Raw genomic sequence first — 21,632 nt, forward strand, 5'->3', positions numbered from 1 at the left:
AAAATGTAAATGATTTTCTGAGCTACCAAAATAGGCAGAAAAACTAAATTAACTTTAGCCAACAAGATTAGACAATCAGAATGAGTAAGGTACAAACTTGCCAAGCTTGTGCCTTGCACACCATCCCGGGATAAAGTTTACTGCAAATAAAGTAAACTGTAGTTTGACCGCTTACCTAGAGGGTGCCACGCCTACCAGATTAGGTCCCAACCCTCTGAAGAGAGAACGAGGGCCTTCCTTTTCCAGAATCATCCTGAAAAAAAAAAGGAAATCTATAGAAAGAAAAATTTGGTATTTACGAATGTAGTTATTTTTTTTTAGATTTAGAGATACAGCACTGAAACAGGCCCTTCGGCCCACCGAGTCTGTGCCGACCATTAACCACCCATTAATACTAATCCGACACTAATCCCATATTCCTACCACATCCTCACATGTTCCTATATTCCCCTGCCACCTACCTATACTAGGGTCAATTTATAATGGCCAATTTACCCATCAACCTGCAAAGTCTTTGGCTTGTGAGAGGAAACCCACGCAGACACGGAGAACTTGCAAACTCCACAGAGGCAGTACCCAGAATTGAACCCGGGTCGCTGGAGCTGTGAAGCTGCGGTTCCAACCACTGCGCCACTGTGCTGCCCACTATCGTCATACTTTTTTTTTTAAAGATGCTGTGCAGTTCAGAAACTAGATTAATTGTTCAGCCTGAAAAATACCAATGCTAATATTTCTAAATTTAGTCTGGTCAAAATTGAACCCTTAACCATAAAAATTTAACAGTACAGAAGGTGGTCATTTGAATGATTGCGTCTGCGATGGCCCTTTGCTGCAGCAATCTAAGACTGATTAGTCTCCCTGTAGCCCTGAATCTTTCCTTGCTTCAAATATTTACTGTTTCTCTTAAAAGGCATAGTGATCTCTGTGCCAGTCACTACATGACGAATTATCCCATGCTCCAACAACCGTCTGCATAGAAAAATGTCTCTGAACCACGCACTCTCCAGTGATCCAATTTTTAAAATTAAATAACTTCTCGTTACTGATTTACTAATGAAAGGAAATATTCTTTTCATACCATCAAAACCGCATATAACCTCAGCCCAGTGGTTTCAAAACCAAGTAAAAGTGCGCGACGCATGCACGAAACATGCGCCGCAGAGCCATGATATTTTGCGCAGCAGCTCATTAGCATGGCGGGGACGGAAGGCCCACCCCCACTGATGTAGAGGAACGGGCGCTCTGTCCCCGGCAACGGCGGCTGGCACCACCACACAGGCACCTGCGCCATTTTAAGGGTTTCAAGTAAATTTACATTTTTAAAAGGCCCTGCTTCCCTAAAATTGGAAATAAAATTTTATTTAAATTTTGAATCCTCTCTCCCACCCCCTCAGAGTTCTCAATAAATAAAATGACCTATCTCCCCCCCACCCCAAAAAAAATGAACTTTCACCCCTCAACTTCAGCACCTTTGACCCTCAATCACTTCCCACCATCCCCACAACCAATCAGAACAGTTTTCATCGCTTCCCCCCACACCAGACCTGAAAAATTTAATTCCTCCCCAGTGTCACGCCTCAGATTCCCAAACGGCACCGAGGCCTTGCCATTGGCGGTTAAATGCGGCAGGGCCTTCCCGATGTTTTGGGGGGGGAAAAAATAGTCCTGGCAGGCCTCTCCCAGAAGAATTTTCCAGGCCCCCCTACTACAACCCCCGACGTCAGAGGGCTGGTAAAATTAAGCCCACTCACTGAGCCTGCTCTGCTCCAGCAGTAATAGTCTCAGTATCCCAAGCCTATCCTCATAAATGACAGCTTTCCAACCCTGGGATCCTGATGAATCTACACTGACTGCTTTTAATATCACTTTTAGAATGGGGTGAAGATTGCACAGTACTCCAACTGCAGCCTAATCAATGTTTTTTTTGCAAGTTTACTACTTTTTCATTCTTGTGTGCTGTCCTCCTATTTATAAAACACTGTCTGCTGCTGGCCTATAATATTATATACCTATGTGCCTGACTGGAGACACCAGCAGCTTGGGCAGTGGATAAAAGAAAGAGAAAGCAGGGGAATACAAGAGTGCATGGGAGAACAGCGCGGACGTAATCAGTGTATTTCCAAAAATGTCAGAGTCATACAGCACAGAAGCAGGCCCTTCATCCCATCGTGTCCTTGCCAGCCATCAAGCACCTAACTATTCTAATCCCACTTTCCAGCACTTGGCCCGTAGCCTTGCGTGCTATGGCATTTTAAGTGCTCATATAAATACTTTTTTAATGATGAGGGTTCCGGTCTCTACCACCCCTTCAGGCAGTGCGTTCCAGATTCCAACCACCCTCTGGGTGAAATTTTTTTTTCCTCAAATCCCCTCAACCTCCTGCCCCTTACCTTAAATCTATGCCCCCTGGTTATTGACATCTCAGTCAAGTGAAAAAGTTTCTTCCTATCGAACCTATCAATGCCCCTCATAATTTTGTACACCTTAATCATGTCCCCCCTCAGCCTTCTCTGTTCGAAGGAATACAACCTGAGCCTTTTAAGTCTCTCTTCATAGCTGAAATGCTCCAGTCCAGGCAACATCCTGGTGAATCTCATCTGCACCCTCTCCAGTGCAATCACATCCTTCCTATAGTGTGGTGCCCAGAACTGTACACAGTACTCCAACTGTGGCCTAACTAGCATTTTATACAGCTCCATCATAACCTCCCTGCTCTTATCTTCTATGCCTCGGCTAATAAAGGCAAATATCCCATATGCCTTCCTAACCACCTTATATGCCTGTGCTGCTGCCTTCCGTGATCTATGGACAAGTACACCAAGATCCCCCTCACCTTCTGTACTTCCTAGGGTCCCAACATCCATTGTATATTCCCTTGCCTTGTTAGTCCTCCCAAAATGCATCACCTCACACTTCTCAGGATTAAATTCCATTTGCCACTGCTCTGCCCATCTTACCAGCCCATCCATATCATCCTGTAATCTAAGGCTTTCCTCCTCACTATTTACAACACCAATTCTTGCTTCATCTGCAAACTTACTTATCATACCTCCTATATTCACGTCTAAATCATTAATGTACACTACAAACAGCAAGGGTCCCAGCACCCATCCTTGCGGTACACCACCGGTCACAAGCTTCCACTCGCAAAAACAACCCTCAACCATCACCCTCTGCCTCCTGCCACATAGTGGCAATAACAAAAAAGTGGCTTAAAAATGGAGAGAGGACTGGGTGCTTAATATTCAAGGATACAAAGTGCTCAGAAAAGATATAGGCAAGGAAAAAAAAAGGGAGGTGTGGTGGCACTACTGATTAGGGAAGACAGTGTTGGAAAGAGGACGTCTTTGAGGGGGCAAAGACTAAATCGGTTTAGTTAGACTTGAGAAGCAAAAGGGTATGATTATGATACTGGGGGTATTCTATAGACCTCCAAATAGTGTGAGAGAGCACGCACGACAAAATATGAGCAAATCTACAGGGAGATCATTGAGATGTGCAAAATCTCAAGTGATGATACTGGGGGACTTTACTACCCAAATATTGATTAGGATAATATTACAGTAAAGGGTAAGGAGAGGGAGAAATTTCTGAAATGTGTTCAGGAGAACTTCCTTGACCAATATGTTCTCGGTCCAACCAGGAAGGAGGAATTGCTGGATCTGGTGCTGGGGAATGAGGTGAACCAAGTGTCTGTGGGGGAACACTTGGATAAGAATGATCATCGTCTCATAAGGTTTAGACAAGTAATGGAAAAGAGCAAGGAGCAATCTAAAGTAGAATTTCTAAATTGGAAGAGGGCTAAATTCAATGGGACGAGAGGGGATCTAGCCAGTGTAAAATGGAACCAAAAGATTGATAGGAAAAAATACAATAGAACAATGGATGATCTTTAAAAGAGATGTTTCAGGTATTGGCTAGGCACATTCCAACAAGGGCAAAAGGTAAGGGAACAAAAGGCAGCGCTCCTTGGATGATGAGGGAGATAGAGAATATGATGAAAAACAAAAAAAAAAAAAGAGGGTGTATGATGCATGCCAGGTGAATTCTTCAAGCGAGAACCAGACCAAATTCAATAAGTTGAGAGAAGTGAAGAGGAAAAGACGTCTGGCAGAGAAAATGAGAACAGAATAGCAATCAACATAAAAGGGAACCATGCAAATAGCAGACGGGTAGTAAGATGCGGTGAGGCCTATTAGGGACAAAGTTAGAGGTCTATTAGGGACGAAGAGAATGACATATGCTTATAGACTCAGGGCAAGGCTAGAATACTTAATAAGTACCTTGCATTGGCATTTACTAAGGAACAGGATGCTGACAAAATATCAGTAGAAACTGACATGATAGAGGTAAAGGATGGGGTGAAAATTAATAGGCTGGGTATACTAGAAAAGGCTGGTTGGTTATGCTCAGAGTGAAGAAGTCAACTGGTCTGAATGGCTAGCATCCCAGGTTGAGTGGAGACAGTAGAAGGCTTGCCATAATCTTCCAAGTTTCCCTAAATACAGGATAGGTGCCAGGAGGATTGGGGAGTTGCAAATATGGCACCCACTTCGAAACTTGTCCAATGCAAGTACTATCCATTTAGTTCAGTTTCTTCCTGTGACATGGATAGAAAGTTGGCTAATGGACATTTCCTCATACGGTCATGAATTTTTCTAACATGCTTTGTAAACTTTATCGGATACCTTCTGAAAATCTACATACACTTTATTTATTGCATAGTCTTCATCTCTCCACTTAGTCAAAAAATGATTACATTTTTCCAACACATCTAGTCTTCAACAAATCCATTCTTGCTGCCCTGGATTGATCTGTGAAGCTTTAAATGCTCATTCATTTTAAAAATTGAAAAGTATGGATCCCAAGAGTTTTCCCTCAATGGATGCTAGACCAATAGGTCCATCATTACACAGTAATCCTTCTCTATCATAGTGGGTTGATTGAATATCAATCCTTGAGTAAAGTCACCATCATAAGTGGTAGCAGATAATGATGCTCAAAATGACATATATAGAGGTCACGCATAATAATGTAAAGTATAAATATATAATTAATTATTTGAATTTTTGAACAAATTTTCTTGCAAGCAAGATGTTTAAGTGTAAAGAAATTATGTGACTTTCATCCCCTCACCAATTTTTTCTCGATCTGAAATGGAAATCAAATATTATAAATTGTAAGGATTCCAACCCTTCCAAGTGTTGACATAAAATCCAACCACCAATTAGGACAGGGTAGACTTTAAAACATTTGACAAATGCTCTCAAAGTGCTATCTAGAGCCTATGCTCGTGTCAATACAGATAAATTAGGAAAAAAGACATAAAAGGGCAATCAATGAAAATTTAGTTAAACCAACACTTCACAAATCTGAGTGTTTCCCATGGCTGCAAAAATAGTATTGGACATAGTAAGGCATAAAAGCACGCAATTATTAATAGCGTTTCAGGATTTTATAAGAAAAGTAATGTGATCTCTATTGGGGATTGGAGGTTCTCAGTATCCATCAAATTGGTTGCAGAGGGGAATTGAAGTATGGAACTGGTAACTTTTAATTTTTGATTCTTCTATTCTTATTATACATAGACTTGAGGCAGAACAATTTTCAATGCACTCTTGGTTTCAGAGCCATATTCTATACCCTCACACTGCACTGGAAACCATGAAAGACCGTCATTGGCTTCTTGCTGAAAGCCAGTGTAAGATTTTTAAACTTGATTGTAATAGCTGTTCTCCTGAAGGAATGACTCCGACAGGTCACAATTCCACCTGTGCTACTTGCCGTCTAGCTTCTTACCAATATCGTCATTATTCATAGATAAGCCTTTGGGGTCGGAGGTTGCCGATTGAGAGTACAAGTGGGCCCAATTGTGTCCTCACCTAAATGTCCACGTCCAAGGATTACTGGATTATCATCATGTGCAGGAATTGCACTGATATTCCCTTTCCTAACCCAGGGGAAATGCGGCTGTGTTCCTATTGCTACTCCAGCAGCGATCAGCCAACTCCGCTCAGACCAAGCATCAAATTGAAGATCACATGGTACTGCACTCACTGGTCAAATTCAATGATCCACTGTGACAGCTTTGAATTTGAAACAGATCAAAAAATTTTGCTGGGATATGGTCTGTAAATGCAATGCATTCTGGAAGAGATCAACACCATAATCCACTCAAACTCTTTCCAAGATACAAACTTTCACAGAATTATAGTTCCGAACCAAAAATTGTTAAATCAATAAACACTCTGGAAAGTTTTACAGTACTGCACAGCATTTAGTGGGGCACTGACAGAGGTCATCCTTCCCAGGAAGAAATTGGCTGAATGCAGAAAGGTTAGTCCCTGTAGGCAAATTCAACATTACAAGCTAATTTGTTGCAATAGCATTTACATTTTTACTATATAATATAATGTATAGGCACACTGGCAGGTTTTTAAATTGGCATGCAAGTTACTACTAAACTTAACTTTATAACACTTCAGAACACTGGGTACAAGATCCAGTTTGTAATCAAACTATTGAAATACCAATTTAATTTGGAAAGTGTAGAATTCCTCCACGGACCCTAATGAAGGAAAAATACATAACATTTCATTATGTTTACCCATTTCAAAATATGTAATGAAAACATAAAGTGATGAGAGAGGAGCTACCAGAAGCCAATTTTATGTAGAAATTGATACATTATACACAAAAACTGAAGTTCAGATTCTAAAATTGAAGTGGTTTCACAGCAATCGTCTCAGCTCCAAGACATCACTACAGGATTCCTCAGGGTAATGTTCTCGGCTCAACCATCTTCAGTCGCTTCATCAATGACCTTCCCTCAATCATAAGGTCAAAAGTGGGGACGTTTGCTGATGACTGCACAATGGTCAGCACCATTTGCGGCTCCTCAGATACTGAAGCAGTCAGTGTAGAAATGCAGCAAGACCTGGACAACATCCAGGCTTGGGCGGGTAAGTGGCAAGTAACATTCGCGCCACACAAGTGCCGAGCAATGACGATCTCAAAGAGAGAATCTAACCACCTCCCCTTGACATTCAATGGCATCATGATCGCTGAATCCCCCACTATCATCTTGGGGGCTACCAATGACCAGAAACTGGAGTAGCAATATAAGTACTGTGGCCATAAGAGCAGGTCAGAGGCCAGGAATCCTGTAGTAACTCACCTCCTGACTCCCCAAAGTTAGTCCACCATCTACAAAGACACAAGTCAGGAATGTGATGGAAGACTCTCCACTTGCCTGGATGGGTGCAGCTCCAACAACACTCAAGAAGCTTGACATCATCCAGGACAAAGCAACCCGCTTGACTGGCACACCATTCACAAACATTCACTCCCTTCACCACCGAGCGACAATGGCAGCAGTGTGTACCATCTACATGATGCACTGCAGCAATACACCAAGGCTCCTTAGACAGCACCTTCCAAACCCACGACCTCTACCAACTAGATGGACAAGGGCAGCAAATGTATGGGAACACCACCACCTGCAAGTTCTCCTCCAAGCCACACATTATCCTGACTTGGAACTATAATTGCTGTTCCTTCACTGTCGCTGGGTCAAAATCCTGGAACTCCCTTCCTACCAGCATGGTGGGTGTACCTACCCCACATGGGCCGCAGCGGTTCAAGGCAGCAGCTCATGACCACCTTCTCAAGGGCAATTAGAGATGGGCAATAGATGCTGTCCTAGCCAGCGACACCCACATCTCATGGACAAATTTTTAAAAATGCTATTTTTGTAACAGAATATTTTCAGGCTTAAAAAAGGTAGAAGATAGAGAGACATCACCTACTCAAGCTGGAACAATGAAGTGTGCGAGGGACATTGGTACAAAGTATTCTCTCTACCTGCCTCAAGGAGGGATGAAAGAAAGGGTCAAGGTGAAAACTGGATCCTAAGCGTACTTATCGTAGAGTGGGATGTAGTCAAAAGGTGGATATGGGGTTATAGACACAGAAACTCATAAGTAGGAATCAAGTATGAGAACAGACACTGGGAGCACAAGAATGGAATCAAATTTACAAGATAAAAGATCCATGAATGCCTGAAGCATTTGGAATAAGATGCCAGGCTGCTCCAGAAACTACAAATGTAGACACATCAGAAACACAGCTAGTAATAAATACAACATACAATTGCAGAGTGTGTGTTCAAAGAGGAAATATGGTGGTGTAGCCCTGTACTTCAGGGACACCTAGAATGTTTGCGAAATTGATATTCCATTTTTCACTTGATCAATGAACTAGTTTATTGCACATCTTTAATGCAAAAATGACAAAGCTAATACTAGTAGGTTACTACCCGTTAGGTCAGCACTAGACGGAAGAACGATGTTCTATGAACTGGTAAGATGACTATGCAAAAGCAAAAATATTGCATAAGGATTGGGAAGAAATAAAAGGAACCAGGCTTTCCCCACTCCTGACTGCCTATGACTCCTACTGGACTTGGTCCAAGAACAGGAATAAATTCAGTTGCAAGGTCCGCAGTCAAAAAATTACAAGGCTCACCATTAAGACTCACTTTGATCCAAGTGGTAGTGATTCACGTATCAGAGGGTACCAGGTATCCCCAGTAAGGGATTAAATACTTTAGAAAAAAAGGACAGGAGAAAATATGCATGGGAAAAACAAAGAAATCAAGCACCTGTTCTACATACTGTGGCTACATTTCATATACAGTCTTTAAACGTCTTTTAAAAATATGTAAGCAAAGAGCCGGAGAACAGTATTTACAACTTGGAAAATGCAGTACTTACTTTAAACAAAGCAGAGGGCCAGGAGAGATGCGAGCCACCCGGCTCACACGAGCCCCATTAATTGTACTGAGGTGAACTTCTGGGATATAGAGAGTAACAGATGACGATTGCAGTCTGGTTTTCACTACTTCCAAAGGGCACGTTAAAATGGCTCCAACTGTCCCCCCACAGCTGCCAAAAACAAAAAGGGTTCAGTTTAGTCCAAAATTAACATTTAGTCACCAAAAACTATGTATTAGAACAGTTTTGAGAATGATAATTTCACATACTGTGAAGTAGCAAATCTCCATTGTACTGTAGTCACCTACATAATGCTGCATTGTTCCCTAATCGCTCGGTTGATAAATGCACGCTTGGTACTGAGGCATAGAAACTTGAATGGTGCAAGGTTCAATCCCTGGTTTGTGATCATTTTGTTTTCAATTCCAAAGTTTATCAGCTCCCCTTCCAGATCAAAACCAAATCTCACTGTAAACTTTATGCGGATGTGCAGTGACACATACGCCATTTGACTAGGCTGTCAATAGTCCCTGTCTAGCCACATTTGAGCAATAGAAATAGCTAAAGAGAAAGAAAATGATTAATAGCAGTGAACAAGTTCATTTACTGCGCTGGTTTAGGTAGCTAAATAATGCCCGACACACAAACTTCAGCAGCAAGGAACAATCTTCCCATATCAAAAGGTTACCATAAAAACACCCAATCTACACTTTAAAAATAAAGTTTATATATAAATAAATGTATAGATAATAAAATTAGCAAAGTTGTTTCTGATACAAAAGCAAAAAGACAAGATTAAACTCAACCTTGTGTGGATACATCTACTGTGGAACTTCCAAAGTCTGCCTTCCCAATTATCTGGCAGAATTTTCATGAGACTAAATCCCAAGTGAATCATTTCACAATGTGTTGCTTTGTATAGTAACTATCTGTTGGCAACAGTCACCTCCTGCAAGATAGAAATCACAACCCAAGGCTAAATTCACTTTTTCACTTGGAACAGTCTTCATTCCCATGCCCAAGGTACTGCTCTTTCATACATATAAATGCTAAGTTAGGCAACTCCAATTTCCATCATCCATTAAGTGAAAAAAGGACTTCCTTATTATGGAAGATAATGGAGATTCTGTAATACTAGTTAATAAGGAACAGGCAATGCATTAACTGTACTGAAAGATTAACTGCAACACAATCAAGTATATCTCATTATGATCTTAACCATTGAATATTTTAGTATATCTCATACCACTCTGATCTTTCAACAGTTCTGATTTTGTTACTGTGGCACGAGTGACATTAGGACTTCTAGCATTGTACATACGTACAGAAGGTTTCACTCACCATCCATCGCAACAGTTCAAAACTATTGTTATGGCCAGGCAGGTGGTGGCGTGGCTGGTTTCCACCTCCCAACTGACCAGTGTTTTGCTTAGTGTTTCAGCCAGTGTTTTGTTTGCCAAATAAGCAGACTACTACAGGTTTACTTGTAGGTTTAAAACAGAAGATTAAATATTTATTCAGCAATAATCATCCAAAATGTCCGCAATACTACCCATGCATGCATTCACTCACAGGCACACACAAAAGTCAATAGGAGGGAAAGAGTAAGAGGTATTAAGAATTCAAGGTGCAAAAGTCCGTTTCACGAAAACTTATGGGATCCTCTCCAAAGGAGAGTTTTAAAAGTTGCAGGCTTGTTTGCTGAAAACTTCAGTTTGCAGACAATGCCGATTTTCTTAGTTCAGTTTTCACAAGTGGAGGAGTTGTTTCAAAGGCACACTCTTTTCTCTGCTGTAGTTGGCTTTCGAGTTGTCTCAGCAGGGTTCAAAATGTTAGCTGGAACTGGTGTCTCTCAGACTTGTGCCGGAATTCAAGATGGCTTTCGTTGTTGACCGTGTGGTTGGAGAGACTACCCTGATGTTGATGGCTGAACTGGAAAAGACTCTATTCTTCAAAACGATTACCTTTAAAAGATAAGCTCAGTTAGTTTTGCCCATGTGACTTTATGTTTCAGTTCCTAATGGACTGCACAATAGCTTTTGATGGCCCCATTTTGATAAGGAGGGCTGTTTTCACACACAATCATGGTGAAGGGTAGCTGGATTCAGAGTCTGAGAGTGTCTCTGTTTTAGCTCGTTGTGTTTGGGCACACCCATGTCTGATAAGCTGTCTCATTTCCATGTAGACGGGGTTAATTGATTTTTAGTTCCAGTAGACATGGATGCGTCTTTTGGTGCAGGAAGTGGTACGGTCATGACTTGTCCTCCATTTTGATTGACAGCAAATGTACCAGTCTTTTTAAAAATTGTTCTAATTTATGATTCTTCAGTTGGTTTCTGTACTTTCCTCGCAGCACTTCATGTGACACCATCCATGCATCAAGCAAAATTATCTTTTTTTTAAAAAAAGTCAATTAAACAGGTGGTAGAAAAATGTATTTCATGGTATTGGGAAGCAAGCTGGACAATGTTGGATTGAATATTCAACAGCAACATAGATGCAGCCATGATAGTTGTTCTGTGCTATGGCAGTCAACGTAGTAGAGCAGAGGAAAACTGCCCGATTGTATATAGTAAATGTCTGAAGGCAATGTCCAGGTGACTTCCTCTAAGATAACTAATATTCATTTGTAAGTGGGGTTTGAACAAATGAATACATGAAAGCTGTCATAAATAGTGAACGATTCCTTAATTAAATTTATAGATCACAGGTTTTGAGTTTCAAAAGCCTACTATGCAAGAGGACTTGCAGCACAATAATGATTAAATTTAAATCAGGTTTTTGGCTGAGAAATGATCATAGATCTGTATACATTAGGACAACTTAGTTACGCATATGTAGTTAGGACATGTTACAAAATTCAGGATATGAGAAATTACTTGAGGGAGAGTCACATTTCATAGAATAAGTTCAGAACCTTCAAAGATCAAAGAAAAAAAAAGCATGTATGACTTAAGGATAAATCATTGGAAAAAGCCAGTCAGCGCAAGTACAAAATATTATATTATGTATGCATTTACAAAACAGAATAAAATTTGCATCAAAATTGAAACTGATCATATCAATCAGGATCCAACCTGGTTTCTTTTCATTTATAGGTCATGTTTTGTTAAGCAACAACACATTTTCTCAAAAAAAAAAGAGAATCTATCTGCAAATCTGCACGAGGTCAAATTTTGAGAGAACAGTGACCACAGTAAAGAGCGGATGTCAATATTTCACAATAAAAACTGGTGAACTGCATACGGCATTGCTCATGCTCAAAATGATAAATACATGTTAACCTAATGCCATCTCAGCCTTGTAGGAAGACAGACTCAAGAAACTCACCACAGCACTGCTTACTGGTCAAAGCCTGGAACTATATTGTTACAGACAACTGTTTACATACAGGATCTCCACTGTAAATGTTTAAAAAGGCAATTACAAGGTTAACATTTTGGTCATGTTTTTCTCAAGAAGAATTCAGTCTTATTTAAAAGAAAAAAATTACAAATGAGGAAAGAAACACTGTATGCCTTCCCATTCGTCGTAATTTCTCTTTCTCGCCTTCACCCTCAAATTCCTGAAATTGACTTTAACAATTTAAATAAATTGAAGTAGCATTAAATGAGGAATCTCTCTTCCCACCCCCTAACCCCAGTCTCATTCTCAGCATAGTACACTAGAATATAAAACAAAAGCTACATCAGATGTGCAATTTGTATTTTACTCAACTTGGACACAGCCTGGATTTTCAAAAATAAACAAAAAAATATATAAATTTTAGCTCAATAAAACATTTCAGAATCTGTCCTCTTGGTTTACAAAAATCAAAGAAAATATATCGAGTAGGAACTGCTAGAAGCTGAAGAAAAAAGATTATTCCATAATTACAGCTGATTGAACCCTGGTAAATTCTCAGACTGCATAATCCAAATTCAGCTCAGAGTTGCAGTTGTGGGCCAAAATATCAAGTCCAAAAATGGTTTTTGGAAGAGTCTGGAGCCTTCAAGTAAAAAGACTTTAATGAAGTCATTAAAAAAAGACAATGAGTAAATTTAATCAGGTTGTGAAGTATGTAATTATTCATTTTGAGCAGAGAACTTTTAAATTGCTGAAAAAAAAGCACTTTGAGCAATTTGTGGGAAGCCAGTAGCCAGATTGTTCAAGTTGGTGATGAGGTTACATAACAAAAGAAATAAATGTGGAGGGGGAAAATGTTGACAAAAATACTGACAGCAGGTGTCAAATTGTCCAGACAGAAATAATATATTTCAAGAGTCTTGTAGGATAAGAACAACTTGGCTACCATGAACACAAGATGGAAGTGAAGGGAGAAGAACCACATGCATGTGCCTTTGCAGACCTTCCTAAATAGATCACCTGCGATGCCTTTGTCCCATGCAAACATGTACTCTAGCCCAAACCCCACTGGTATAGCCCATATCTTAGCTCCAAGTTCAATGGACACATACTTCAGCACACCCAGAGAAACAGGTACAGTCCCTACCACTTAAATGTCCATGTTTAAAAATGGGCAGTCAAGAGGATAACCATTAACCCTTTGCATTACTTATCAATTTCAAAGCTGGAAGTTATAGGACTTGTGGGCTCCATTTAATTTGGGCAGAAACAACTGTGTTTACTCACTAGTCGGCAGACTTCAGTTCCCTGAAGCGTCCGTCTCTCCTACAAATTAAAGTGCAGGTTTAGTATAAAAAAAAACTGTTCCAAAGCCATATCCACATCACAGGAAATAATAGGTTTGAGGAAGCGAATTGAGACAATAATTCCACTGAGTGTGGTATAAGGAATTGTGGTGATGGAGCAGTTTTTTTTTTTTTTAAGTATCCAAACCTTAAGATTAGGTCACTGGCGTTAACCCTCTGCTGTCTAACTTATACCTTTTACTGGGCTACACGTCATAAGTTTTTAAATTTCTGCTACTACAACATTACTTTTTTTTTTAAATCAACGGACACCAAACAATGATGTAAATGGACTTGGGATTTGACAAATTTAGTGTAGGAGGTAAAATACTGCTAGACTTGGTGGTGGAATATAATTTTTTTCATGAGTTCTTCGTCTACTTTTACATACAAAAATTCAGCACAGCAACCAGAATCAAGGGCAACTAACTGGAATTATTTTCTAATTTTATTAATGCTACATTATACTGGCTATCACATACAGAGGGCTTTATGCTATTGCTGAAAGTTTAAACTACCTCCACCAGCTAGCAACTGAAACAGAAAACTCAAGTCATCTTTCTCTTTCAGGCCTGGTTGATACCATGTCTAATATTTTTTCCTCTCCCCAATGTTCTCCCTTTCAACTGCAGAAAAAATGTTGAAGGTACAGTTCTCAGAGCAATTGTGATCTCTCCACCTGGTCTTTTCTCATGGGGCAGCCTAGGTGCCGATTGCTGGAATTCTATTTAACAATGGAAAACAAAGTCTGACCATGTCCTCGCTTAACGTACATGCACTAACTTCCAGAGATCAATGCATTATTAGGGAGATCACCAACTGATATTTCCCTCTTCATAGCCCAAAGAGTCAGAGGGTAATTGGTTGCAGCACTCCGACTGCTGTCTCTGAACAAGGCCTGGATTTCTTTTGGAATGAAAAGTTTAATGCTGCACTTGGCGATTCCTTTAGCCCTTTGGGTGAGCTGCATAATGTGAACAAAAGGGGAATATCCATAAAAATATTGAACTCCACAAATGGATAAATCACCAATTTTGCAAATCCTACTGTAGCACATTGAGACTGATACTCATCTTCCTCTGAAGCACTGATGACAGATTACAGCATGAAATACCACATCTGTTAAGAGGTCACTCAAGATCAAAAATATCTAAATGAAGAAGCACAGCCCTATGTAGTAACAAAGTAGTACTACTTAACGCATCTAGTATATAGTAAAATACTTAGCTGGTGACAACGTTTAGTCAATGCTGCAATGCCCATTCTCACCTACCCCAGAGGAGGCACTGTAACCAGTTATAATAGAATAAAACATCTAAAAGACAAACCTTTTCCTCGCAAGACCACAGGATATTCATTGGTATTATGAATATAAAATATGTTGCACCATTTAGAGTTTTATGGTCAAAGTAAAACACAAGGTCAGAAAACTTGCCTCTATTAGATAAAACAAAATATGTTGAGATAAGCTGAAAATCTAAAACAAAAAAAGTTTCCTGAACATAAATAGAATTTCATGTAGACAGATGAACTTTAGTACAAAAGATTATAATCTGCATAGAAAAAAAAACTTAAGTAAATGCTGAACAGACTTCTTGTTCAAAAAAAATATTGCTTCTTTTTCAGCATGTCCTGTCTAAGTTGTTGGACACATCATTCATACACTGTTAGCTCTCAAAAGTAGTTAGATTAGCAGAGTGAAAAGTACAATGTAACGACTATGGCCATGACCTAATAAAAACTATGTGCATTAAAATGCAGAACAAATTGCAGGATTAAAAATGAACACGACTCCTCAGCACTTGAATCCAAAAGCTAAAGGCAAGTTGAGTGGTCTCCTGTACAAACAACTGCTATGAAAGTGCTGTTTATTAGCCTAAATCAGAAATATAACTGAACATAAGGATATTTCACTTAATTAAAATGGTAACATGAAAAATGTGTGTTCGGTGCCGGGGGGGGGGGGGGGGGGGGGGGGGGGGGAGAAAGAAAATAGACTTCTAATTGAAGACTGAAATCTGTTTAATGGCAGGAAGAGTCAGAAAATGCAGCATTAAGTAATTATTCAAGAAGCCAGGACCATGCAAGGGAATAAAATGCAGCATGATTGGTCTTTTTTTTTTAATTCATTCATGGGATGTGGGCGTCGCTGGCCAGGCCAGCATTTATTGCCCATCCCTAATTGCCCTTGAGAAGATGGTGGCGAGCTGCCTTCTTGAACCACTGCAGTCCACGTGAGGTAGGTACACCCACAGTGCTGACAGAAAGGGAATTCCAGGATTTTGACCCAGCGACAGTGAAGGAACGGCGATATAGTTCCAAGTCAGGATGGTGTGTGGCTTAGAGAGGAACTTTCAGGTGGTGGTGTTCCCATGCATCTGCTGCCCTTGTCCTTCTAGGTGGTAGAAATTGCAAGTTTGGAAGGTGCTGTCTAAGGAGCCTTAGTGCATTGCTGCAGTGCATCTTGTCAATGTACGAACTGCTGCCGCTGCGCATCGGTGGTGGAGGGTGTGAATGTCTGTGGATGGGGTGCTAATCAAGCAGGCTGCTTTGTCCTGGATGGTGTTGAGCTTTCTGAGTGTTGTCGCAGCTGCACCCGTCCAGGCAAGGAGAATATTCCGTCACACTCGACTCGTGTATTGTCGATGGTGGACAGACTTTGGGGAGTCAGGAGGTGAGTAACGGGCCACAGGATTCCTAGCCTCTGACCTGCTCTTGTAGCCATGGAATTTATAGTGGCTACTCCAGTTCAGTTTCTGGTCAGTGGTAACCCCCAGGATGTTGATAGGGGAGAATTCAGCATTTGTAATGCCACTGAATGTCAAGGGGAGGCGGTTAGATTCTCTCTTGTTTGAGATAGTCATTGCCTGGCACTTGTGTGGTGCGAATGTTACTTGCCTATCAGCCAAAGCCAGGATGTTGTCCAGGCTTTGCTGCATTTGTACACGGTCTGCGTCAGTAACTGAAGAGTTGTGAATGGTGCTGAACATTGTGCAGTCATCAGCAAACATCCCCACTTCTGACCTTATGATCGAAGGAAGGTCATTGATGAAGCAGCTGAAGTTGTTTGGGCCTAGGACACTACCCTGAGGAACTCCTGCAGTGATGTCCTGGAGCTGAGATGTTTGAAATGCAAGCAAATTAGTGGACACTGGCTGATTTATTCTTGAACAGGAAGGTTTAGCACTTTTTGTCCAAATGCAAATCAGACAAAAGGGAAAGTACCTTAAAAAGATATGAAAATTACAAACTGCATGAAAGATAAAATTTACAAATGTTTGGGTACATGCTTGCATTAATGACTCCAGCTTCCAAATTCCTTTCAAATGAATCAAACATCAAAATAACAGGTCCTAATTATGTTTTTATCTATGATAAACTTATTTAAAGGCTTGGAGCTCAAGTACAGAAGGTAAATCACCTGTTTGAGGATATGGGAAATCATTCCATTCATAAACCTTAAGGTAGATGGATTATGCCCTTAAATTCTCACGAGCATCAAGGTCTACCACTGCTCTTAAGTCAACAACTCTCAAACATTTCCTTTATATCACAAATGTGCTAAGCTCAACTGCCTTTCAAGCAAGGTATTTTCGTTAAGACTCTGGAATTCTTTACTTTCTGGAGACCAACACATTCAGAACAGCAACATTCTCAAACAGAAAGTCGTGGAGCACGAGTATGCATCTGAAATTCCTCCCAACCAAGGGGTGGAGAAACAAGAGAATGAAGATATACAGTACGAAGAATATCTGAGTAACTGGAGACAATATACACCAGTCTTTCATTCAGCTGCAGCTGACTTTTGGAGGAGAAAAGTCGAGGTCCAAAAGCCAACTGTAGTGCCCAAATATTGTCAGACAAGGAACTGACTTTCCTCATCAGTGTTTTGTCAGGTACCATCCTATGGATAATCAATTATTTTCTCTCCAGAAACATAGCCAGTCAACTTCTAGTGAAAATTACAAACGAAGGAAGAATAAAAGCATAGAAACTGATCCCCGTTTTTCTTAATCATTTCCTGAAGAATCCCTAAGCATTGCTTACCTTTGCAGCTTTTAAAATGTTTCATTGCGTCTGTACGAATGTGGTTTCTATTGTTAACTAGATTACAGAGTTGGAAAAACTAAGGATGAATCACTGATTTCTTAAACTGTTCACAATTACTGTCTTGACATGTGCTCTCTTGAATCACAAGAACTCAATGTTTTCTTCATTTCAGGAGACAAGTTAAGAAACAGCTGAGGAAGATAGATAGAAATTCTCCCAGACTACCAACGTTATCATTAACTGGCAGAGTGCAATAAAAATTTACAAGTAAATACTTCATTAATTTTAAAAATTGAAGACAGAAAAGATTTTGTCAGGCAATGCCTGGCATATTACAGAGTGCCACAGAAAGCAGAAGCCTTCAAATTTGATTCTCAACAGTAATGTTAGCTGATCACAGTTAGGACAGCAGTTGGGACACTATAGTTGGCTTCAGTGCCCCTTGGATAAATAAAAACAGCAACCTCATGCTATTCCGTGGTCCCAGCCAAAAAATGAACGTGCATGGGTGTTGTGATTAAAAAGGATCGGACCTGGCTAGGTTGCTGTTCATAGTACAGCTTAACAGTCAATGTTCAGATTCCCACATGACTAGTTGAAGTACTGGAGACCTCTCAATATCTTTGAACTGTTACCTTCAGAAAAGTGGGAGATAAAAAAATGTTACTGGCAGTTGGAATCATAGCCTTAACTTGCAAGATTTCTCTACCATGCTGTCTAAAAACATTGAATTGAACAAGCTGGTTGCAGTCCTTCACAAAACTCTGAAACAATGGAGCCTTTTCACAATTAGACATAATAGGAACCATACTTACATGCACATGTGCAGTCACAAATGCAGACTTAAAGAGGAAGCATTTGATTTTAATAAAAAACTTGAGAAATCCTGTTATTGCAGAAATTAGGAAGATGGAAATACTGAAGATACAGCCAATTTTCAAGCTTTAAAAAATTAACAGGAGGTCTCCAATTAAGCTAATTTACTGTAATTATCAATGAACTTAAAGTATTTATAGATTTGTCAGGTGACAGCAGGTCTGAACAGATGTGCAACAAAATCAATAGATCCCCTTCTCTCCCTAACTTCCCACAATGCCTCCCCATTACAGTACCTAATGTCCTTACACAAATCAGATGAGAGAACATTTATATCAAAAAAAAGACATTGCATGCAAAGCAAAATTGAGAAAGAAAAACATTTTGCAGCAATGTATAATTCCGACTTAAAATATTCGAATGTTTTTCTTTGTTCCTGATCAAGACATAAGTTGTTACTGTTACGCTTGGAAATAAAACACTGTTCATGAAGGGCATCCAGCAATAGCATTACTGGCATCGGTGGATCAGGCATCACATGATTTGGATGTAGCTTTTTTTTTTAATATAAATTGTTTCTGGGATGTGGGCATCACCGGCTAGGCCAGCATTTATTGCCCATCCTTAATTGTCCTTCAGGAGGTGGTGGTGAGCTGCCTTCTTGAACCGTTGCAGTCCATGTGGGGTAGGTACACCCACAGTGTTGTTCAGAAGGGAGTTCCAGGATTTTGACCCAGCGACAGTGAAGAAACAGCAATTTAGTTCCAAGTCAGGATGTTGTGTGGCTTGGAGGGGAACTTGCAGTTGGTGGTGTTCCCTTGCATCTGCTGCCCTTGTCCTTCTAGTTGGTAGAGCCTTGATGTGTTGCTGCAGTGTATCTTATAAATGGTGCACACTGTTGCCACTGTGCGTCGATGGTGGAAGGAGTGAATGTTTGTAGATGGGGTGCCAATCAAGTGGGCTGCTTTGTCCTGGACGGTGTCGAGCTTCGAGTGTTGTTGGAGCTACACCCGTCCAGGCAAGTGGAGATTATTCCATCATATTCCTGACTTGAGCCACGTAGATGGTGGACAGGTTTTGGGGAGTCAGGAGGAGAGTTACTTGCCGCAGGCTTCCTAGCCTCTGACCAGCTCTTGTAGCCACGGTATTTATATAGCTACTCCAGTTCAGTTTCTGGTCAATAGTAATCCCCAGGCTGTTGTTAGTGGGGGATTCAGCAATTGTAATGCCATTGAATATCATGGGAAGATGGTTAGATTCTCTCTTGTTTGAGATGGTCATTACCTGGCACTTGTGTGGCACGATTACTTGCCACTTATCAGCATAAGTCTGGATATTGTCAAGAACATGTTGTATTTCTACGATGACTGCTTCAGTATGAGAAGTCGCAAATGATGAACATTGTGCAATCATCAGCGAACATCCCTACTTCTGTCCTTATGATTGAAGGGAGGTCATTGATGAAGCAGCTGAAGACTGTTGGGCCGTGGACACTATCCCGAGGAACTCCTGCAGTGATGTCCTGGAGATGAGATGACTGACCTCCAACGACCACAACTATTTTCATTTGCACTAGGTACGACTCCAACCTGCAGACAGTTTTCACCGATTCCCATTGACTACAGTTTTACTAAAGCTCCTTGGTGCCATACTCAATCAAATACTGCCTTGATGTCAAGGGCAGTCACTCTCACCTCACGTTCAGCTCTTTTGTCCATGTTTGAACCAAGGCCGTAATGAGGTCTGGAGCGGAGTGGCCCTGGCGGAACCTAAACTGAGTGTCAGTGAGCAGGTTATTGCTGAGCAAGTGCTGCTTGATAGCACTGTCGACAACACCTTCCATCACTTTACTGATGATTGAGATTAGACTGATGGGGCAGTAATTGGATGGATTGGACTTGGACTGACTGAAGACTGGCATCTGTGATGCTGGGGACTTCAGGTGAAGGCAGAGATGAATCAGCCATCCAGCACTTCTGGCTGAATATTGTTGCAAATGCTTCAGCCTTGTCTTTTGCACTGATGTGTTGGGCTCCTCCACCATTGAGGATGGGGATATTTGTGGAGCCACCTCCTCCAGTTAGTCGTTTAATCATCCTCCACCATTCATGACTGGATGGGGCAGGACTGCAGAGCTTAGATCTGATCTGTTGGTTAGGAGATCGCTTAGCTCTGTCTATCGCATGCTGCTTACGCTGTTTGGCACACAAGTTGCCGTGGGTTGCAGCTTCACCAGGATGACACCTCATTTTGAGGTATGTCTGGTGCTGCTCCTGGCATGACCTCGTCAAGCGTGGCTACCCGACCCGAACCACACAAGTGTTGGGTTCGGCTCGCGACGGGTTTCCCTTCAGAGTACAGCATTCGGGGTCGGGCTGGGCTGGACAGTGCTGCCTTGCTCTGAGAAGTAATCTTCAATTGAACATTCAGGTAAAGACGGGAAACCTACAGTCCGGACTCTGCAGTGAGCGTCTCTAGGACGTCATCGCGCTCATGCTGTAGCTTCCTTGCGTCCAAAAGCGATTCTACACTACAGTGCACTATGGATACTTGTGTGTGGAAGTTAGAGGGCTGGGGGTGCATGCTGTTAGTTCCTGGTGACGATATTAAGCTCAGATTCCCATCTCCATGATACTGCAAGAATAGCCTGCTGCTGGAACGGACGAACAGGATCACATTTGGACAAGGCAGAGCACATTAACTTTATTAACTTTATTACAGTAGTCAGGTCGGGTGCAGAAAAAAAATTAAAGGACTTGGGCCCGGGTGGGATGTGGTCAGGTCAGGCCTGGGTCGGTTTTCAATTTTATACCTGAGCAGGCCTTTACCCTCTTGCACTCTTCATTGCCCCAGGGTTGGTCCCCCGGCTTCCTGGTAATGGTGGAGTGGTTGATATTCCAGGCCATGAGGTTACAGATTGTGATTAAGTACAATTCCACTGCTGCTGATGGCACACAGCACCTCTTGGATGCCTAGTTTTGCACTGCTAAATTTGTTTAAAATCTGTCCCCTTTAGCATGGTGGTAGTGCCACACAACACAATGGAGGGTATCCTCAATATGAAGACGGGACTTTGTCTCCACAAGGACTGTGCGGTGGTCGCTCCTACCAATACTCCGGCAGCCACATTGGTGAGGACGAGGTCAAGTATATTTTTGCCTCTGGTTGGTTCCCTCACCACCTGCAGCAACATCCTTTAGTAGTCAGCCAGCTTGGTCAGTAGTGGTGCTACCGAGTCACTCTTGGTGATGGACATTGAAGTCCCCCACCCAGAGTACATTCTGTGCCCTTGCCACCCTCA

The 21,632-nt window shown here is 41.2% G+C and overlaps 1 protein-coding gene across 3 annotated transcripts in view; it reads right to left on the bottom strand.

The window, feature by feature from the left end:
- slc25a36a (solute carrier family 25 member 36a) overlaps nucleotides 1–21,632 on the bottom strand; it is a 65,021-nt gene that overhangs the window by 33,141 nt on the left and 10,248 nt on the right. The window contains exons 1-3 of one of the 3 annotated variants that reach the window (XM_068042114.1): nucleotides 9,581–9,687; nucleotides 8,775–8,945; nucleotides 176–253 (exon numbers count right to left, since the gene is read on the bottom strand). In XM_068042114.1, the coding sequence (XP_067898215.1) occupies nucleotides 176–253; nucleotides 8,775–8,945; nucleotides 9,581–9,672 (341 nt within the window). In that variant the 5' untranslated portion in view covers nucleotides 9,673–9,687. Of the gene's footprint in view, nucleotides 1–175; nucleotides 254–8,774; nucleotides 8,946–9,082; nucleotides 9,322–9,580; nucleotides 9,688–21,632 lie in introns of those variants that run through there. The other 2 variants (XM_068042113.1, XM_068042115.1) reach the window with 2 other exon arrangements.

This window comes from Heterodontus francisci, chromosome 11, assembly GCF_036365525.1.
Source record: "Heterodontus francisci isolate sHetFra1 chromosome 11, sHetFra1.hap1, whole genome shotgun sequence".
Taxonomy (NCBI): domain Eukaryota; kingdom Metazoa; phylum Chordata; class Chondrichthyes; order Heterodontiformes; family Heterodontidae; genus Heterodontus; species Heterodontus francisci.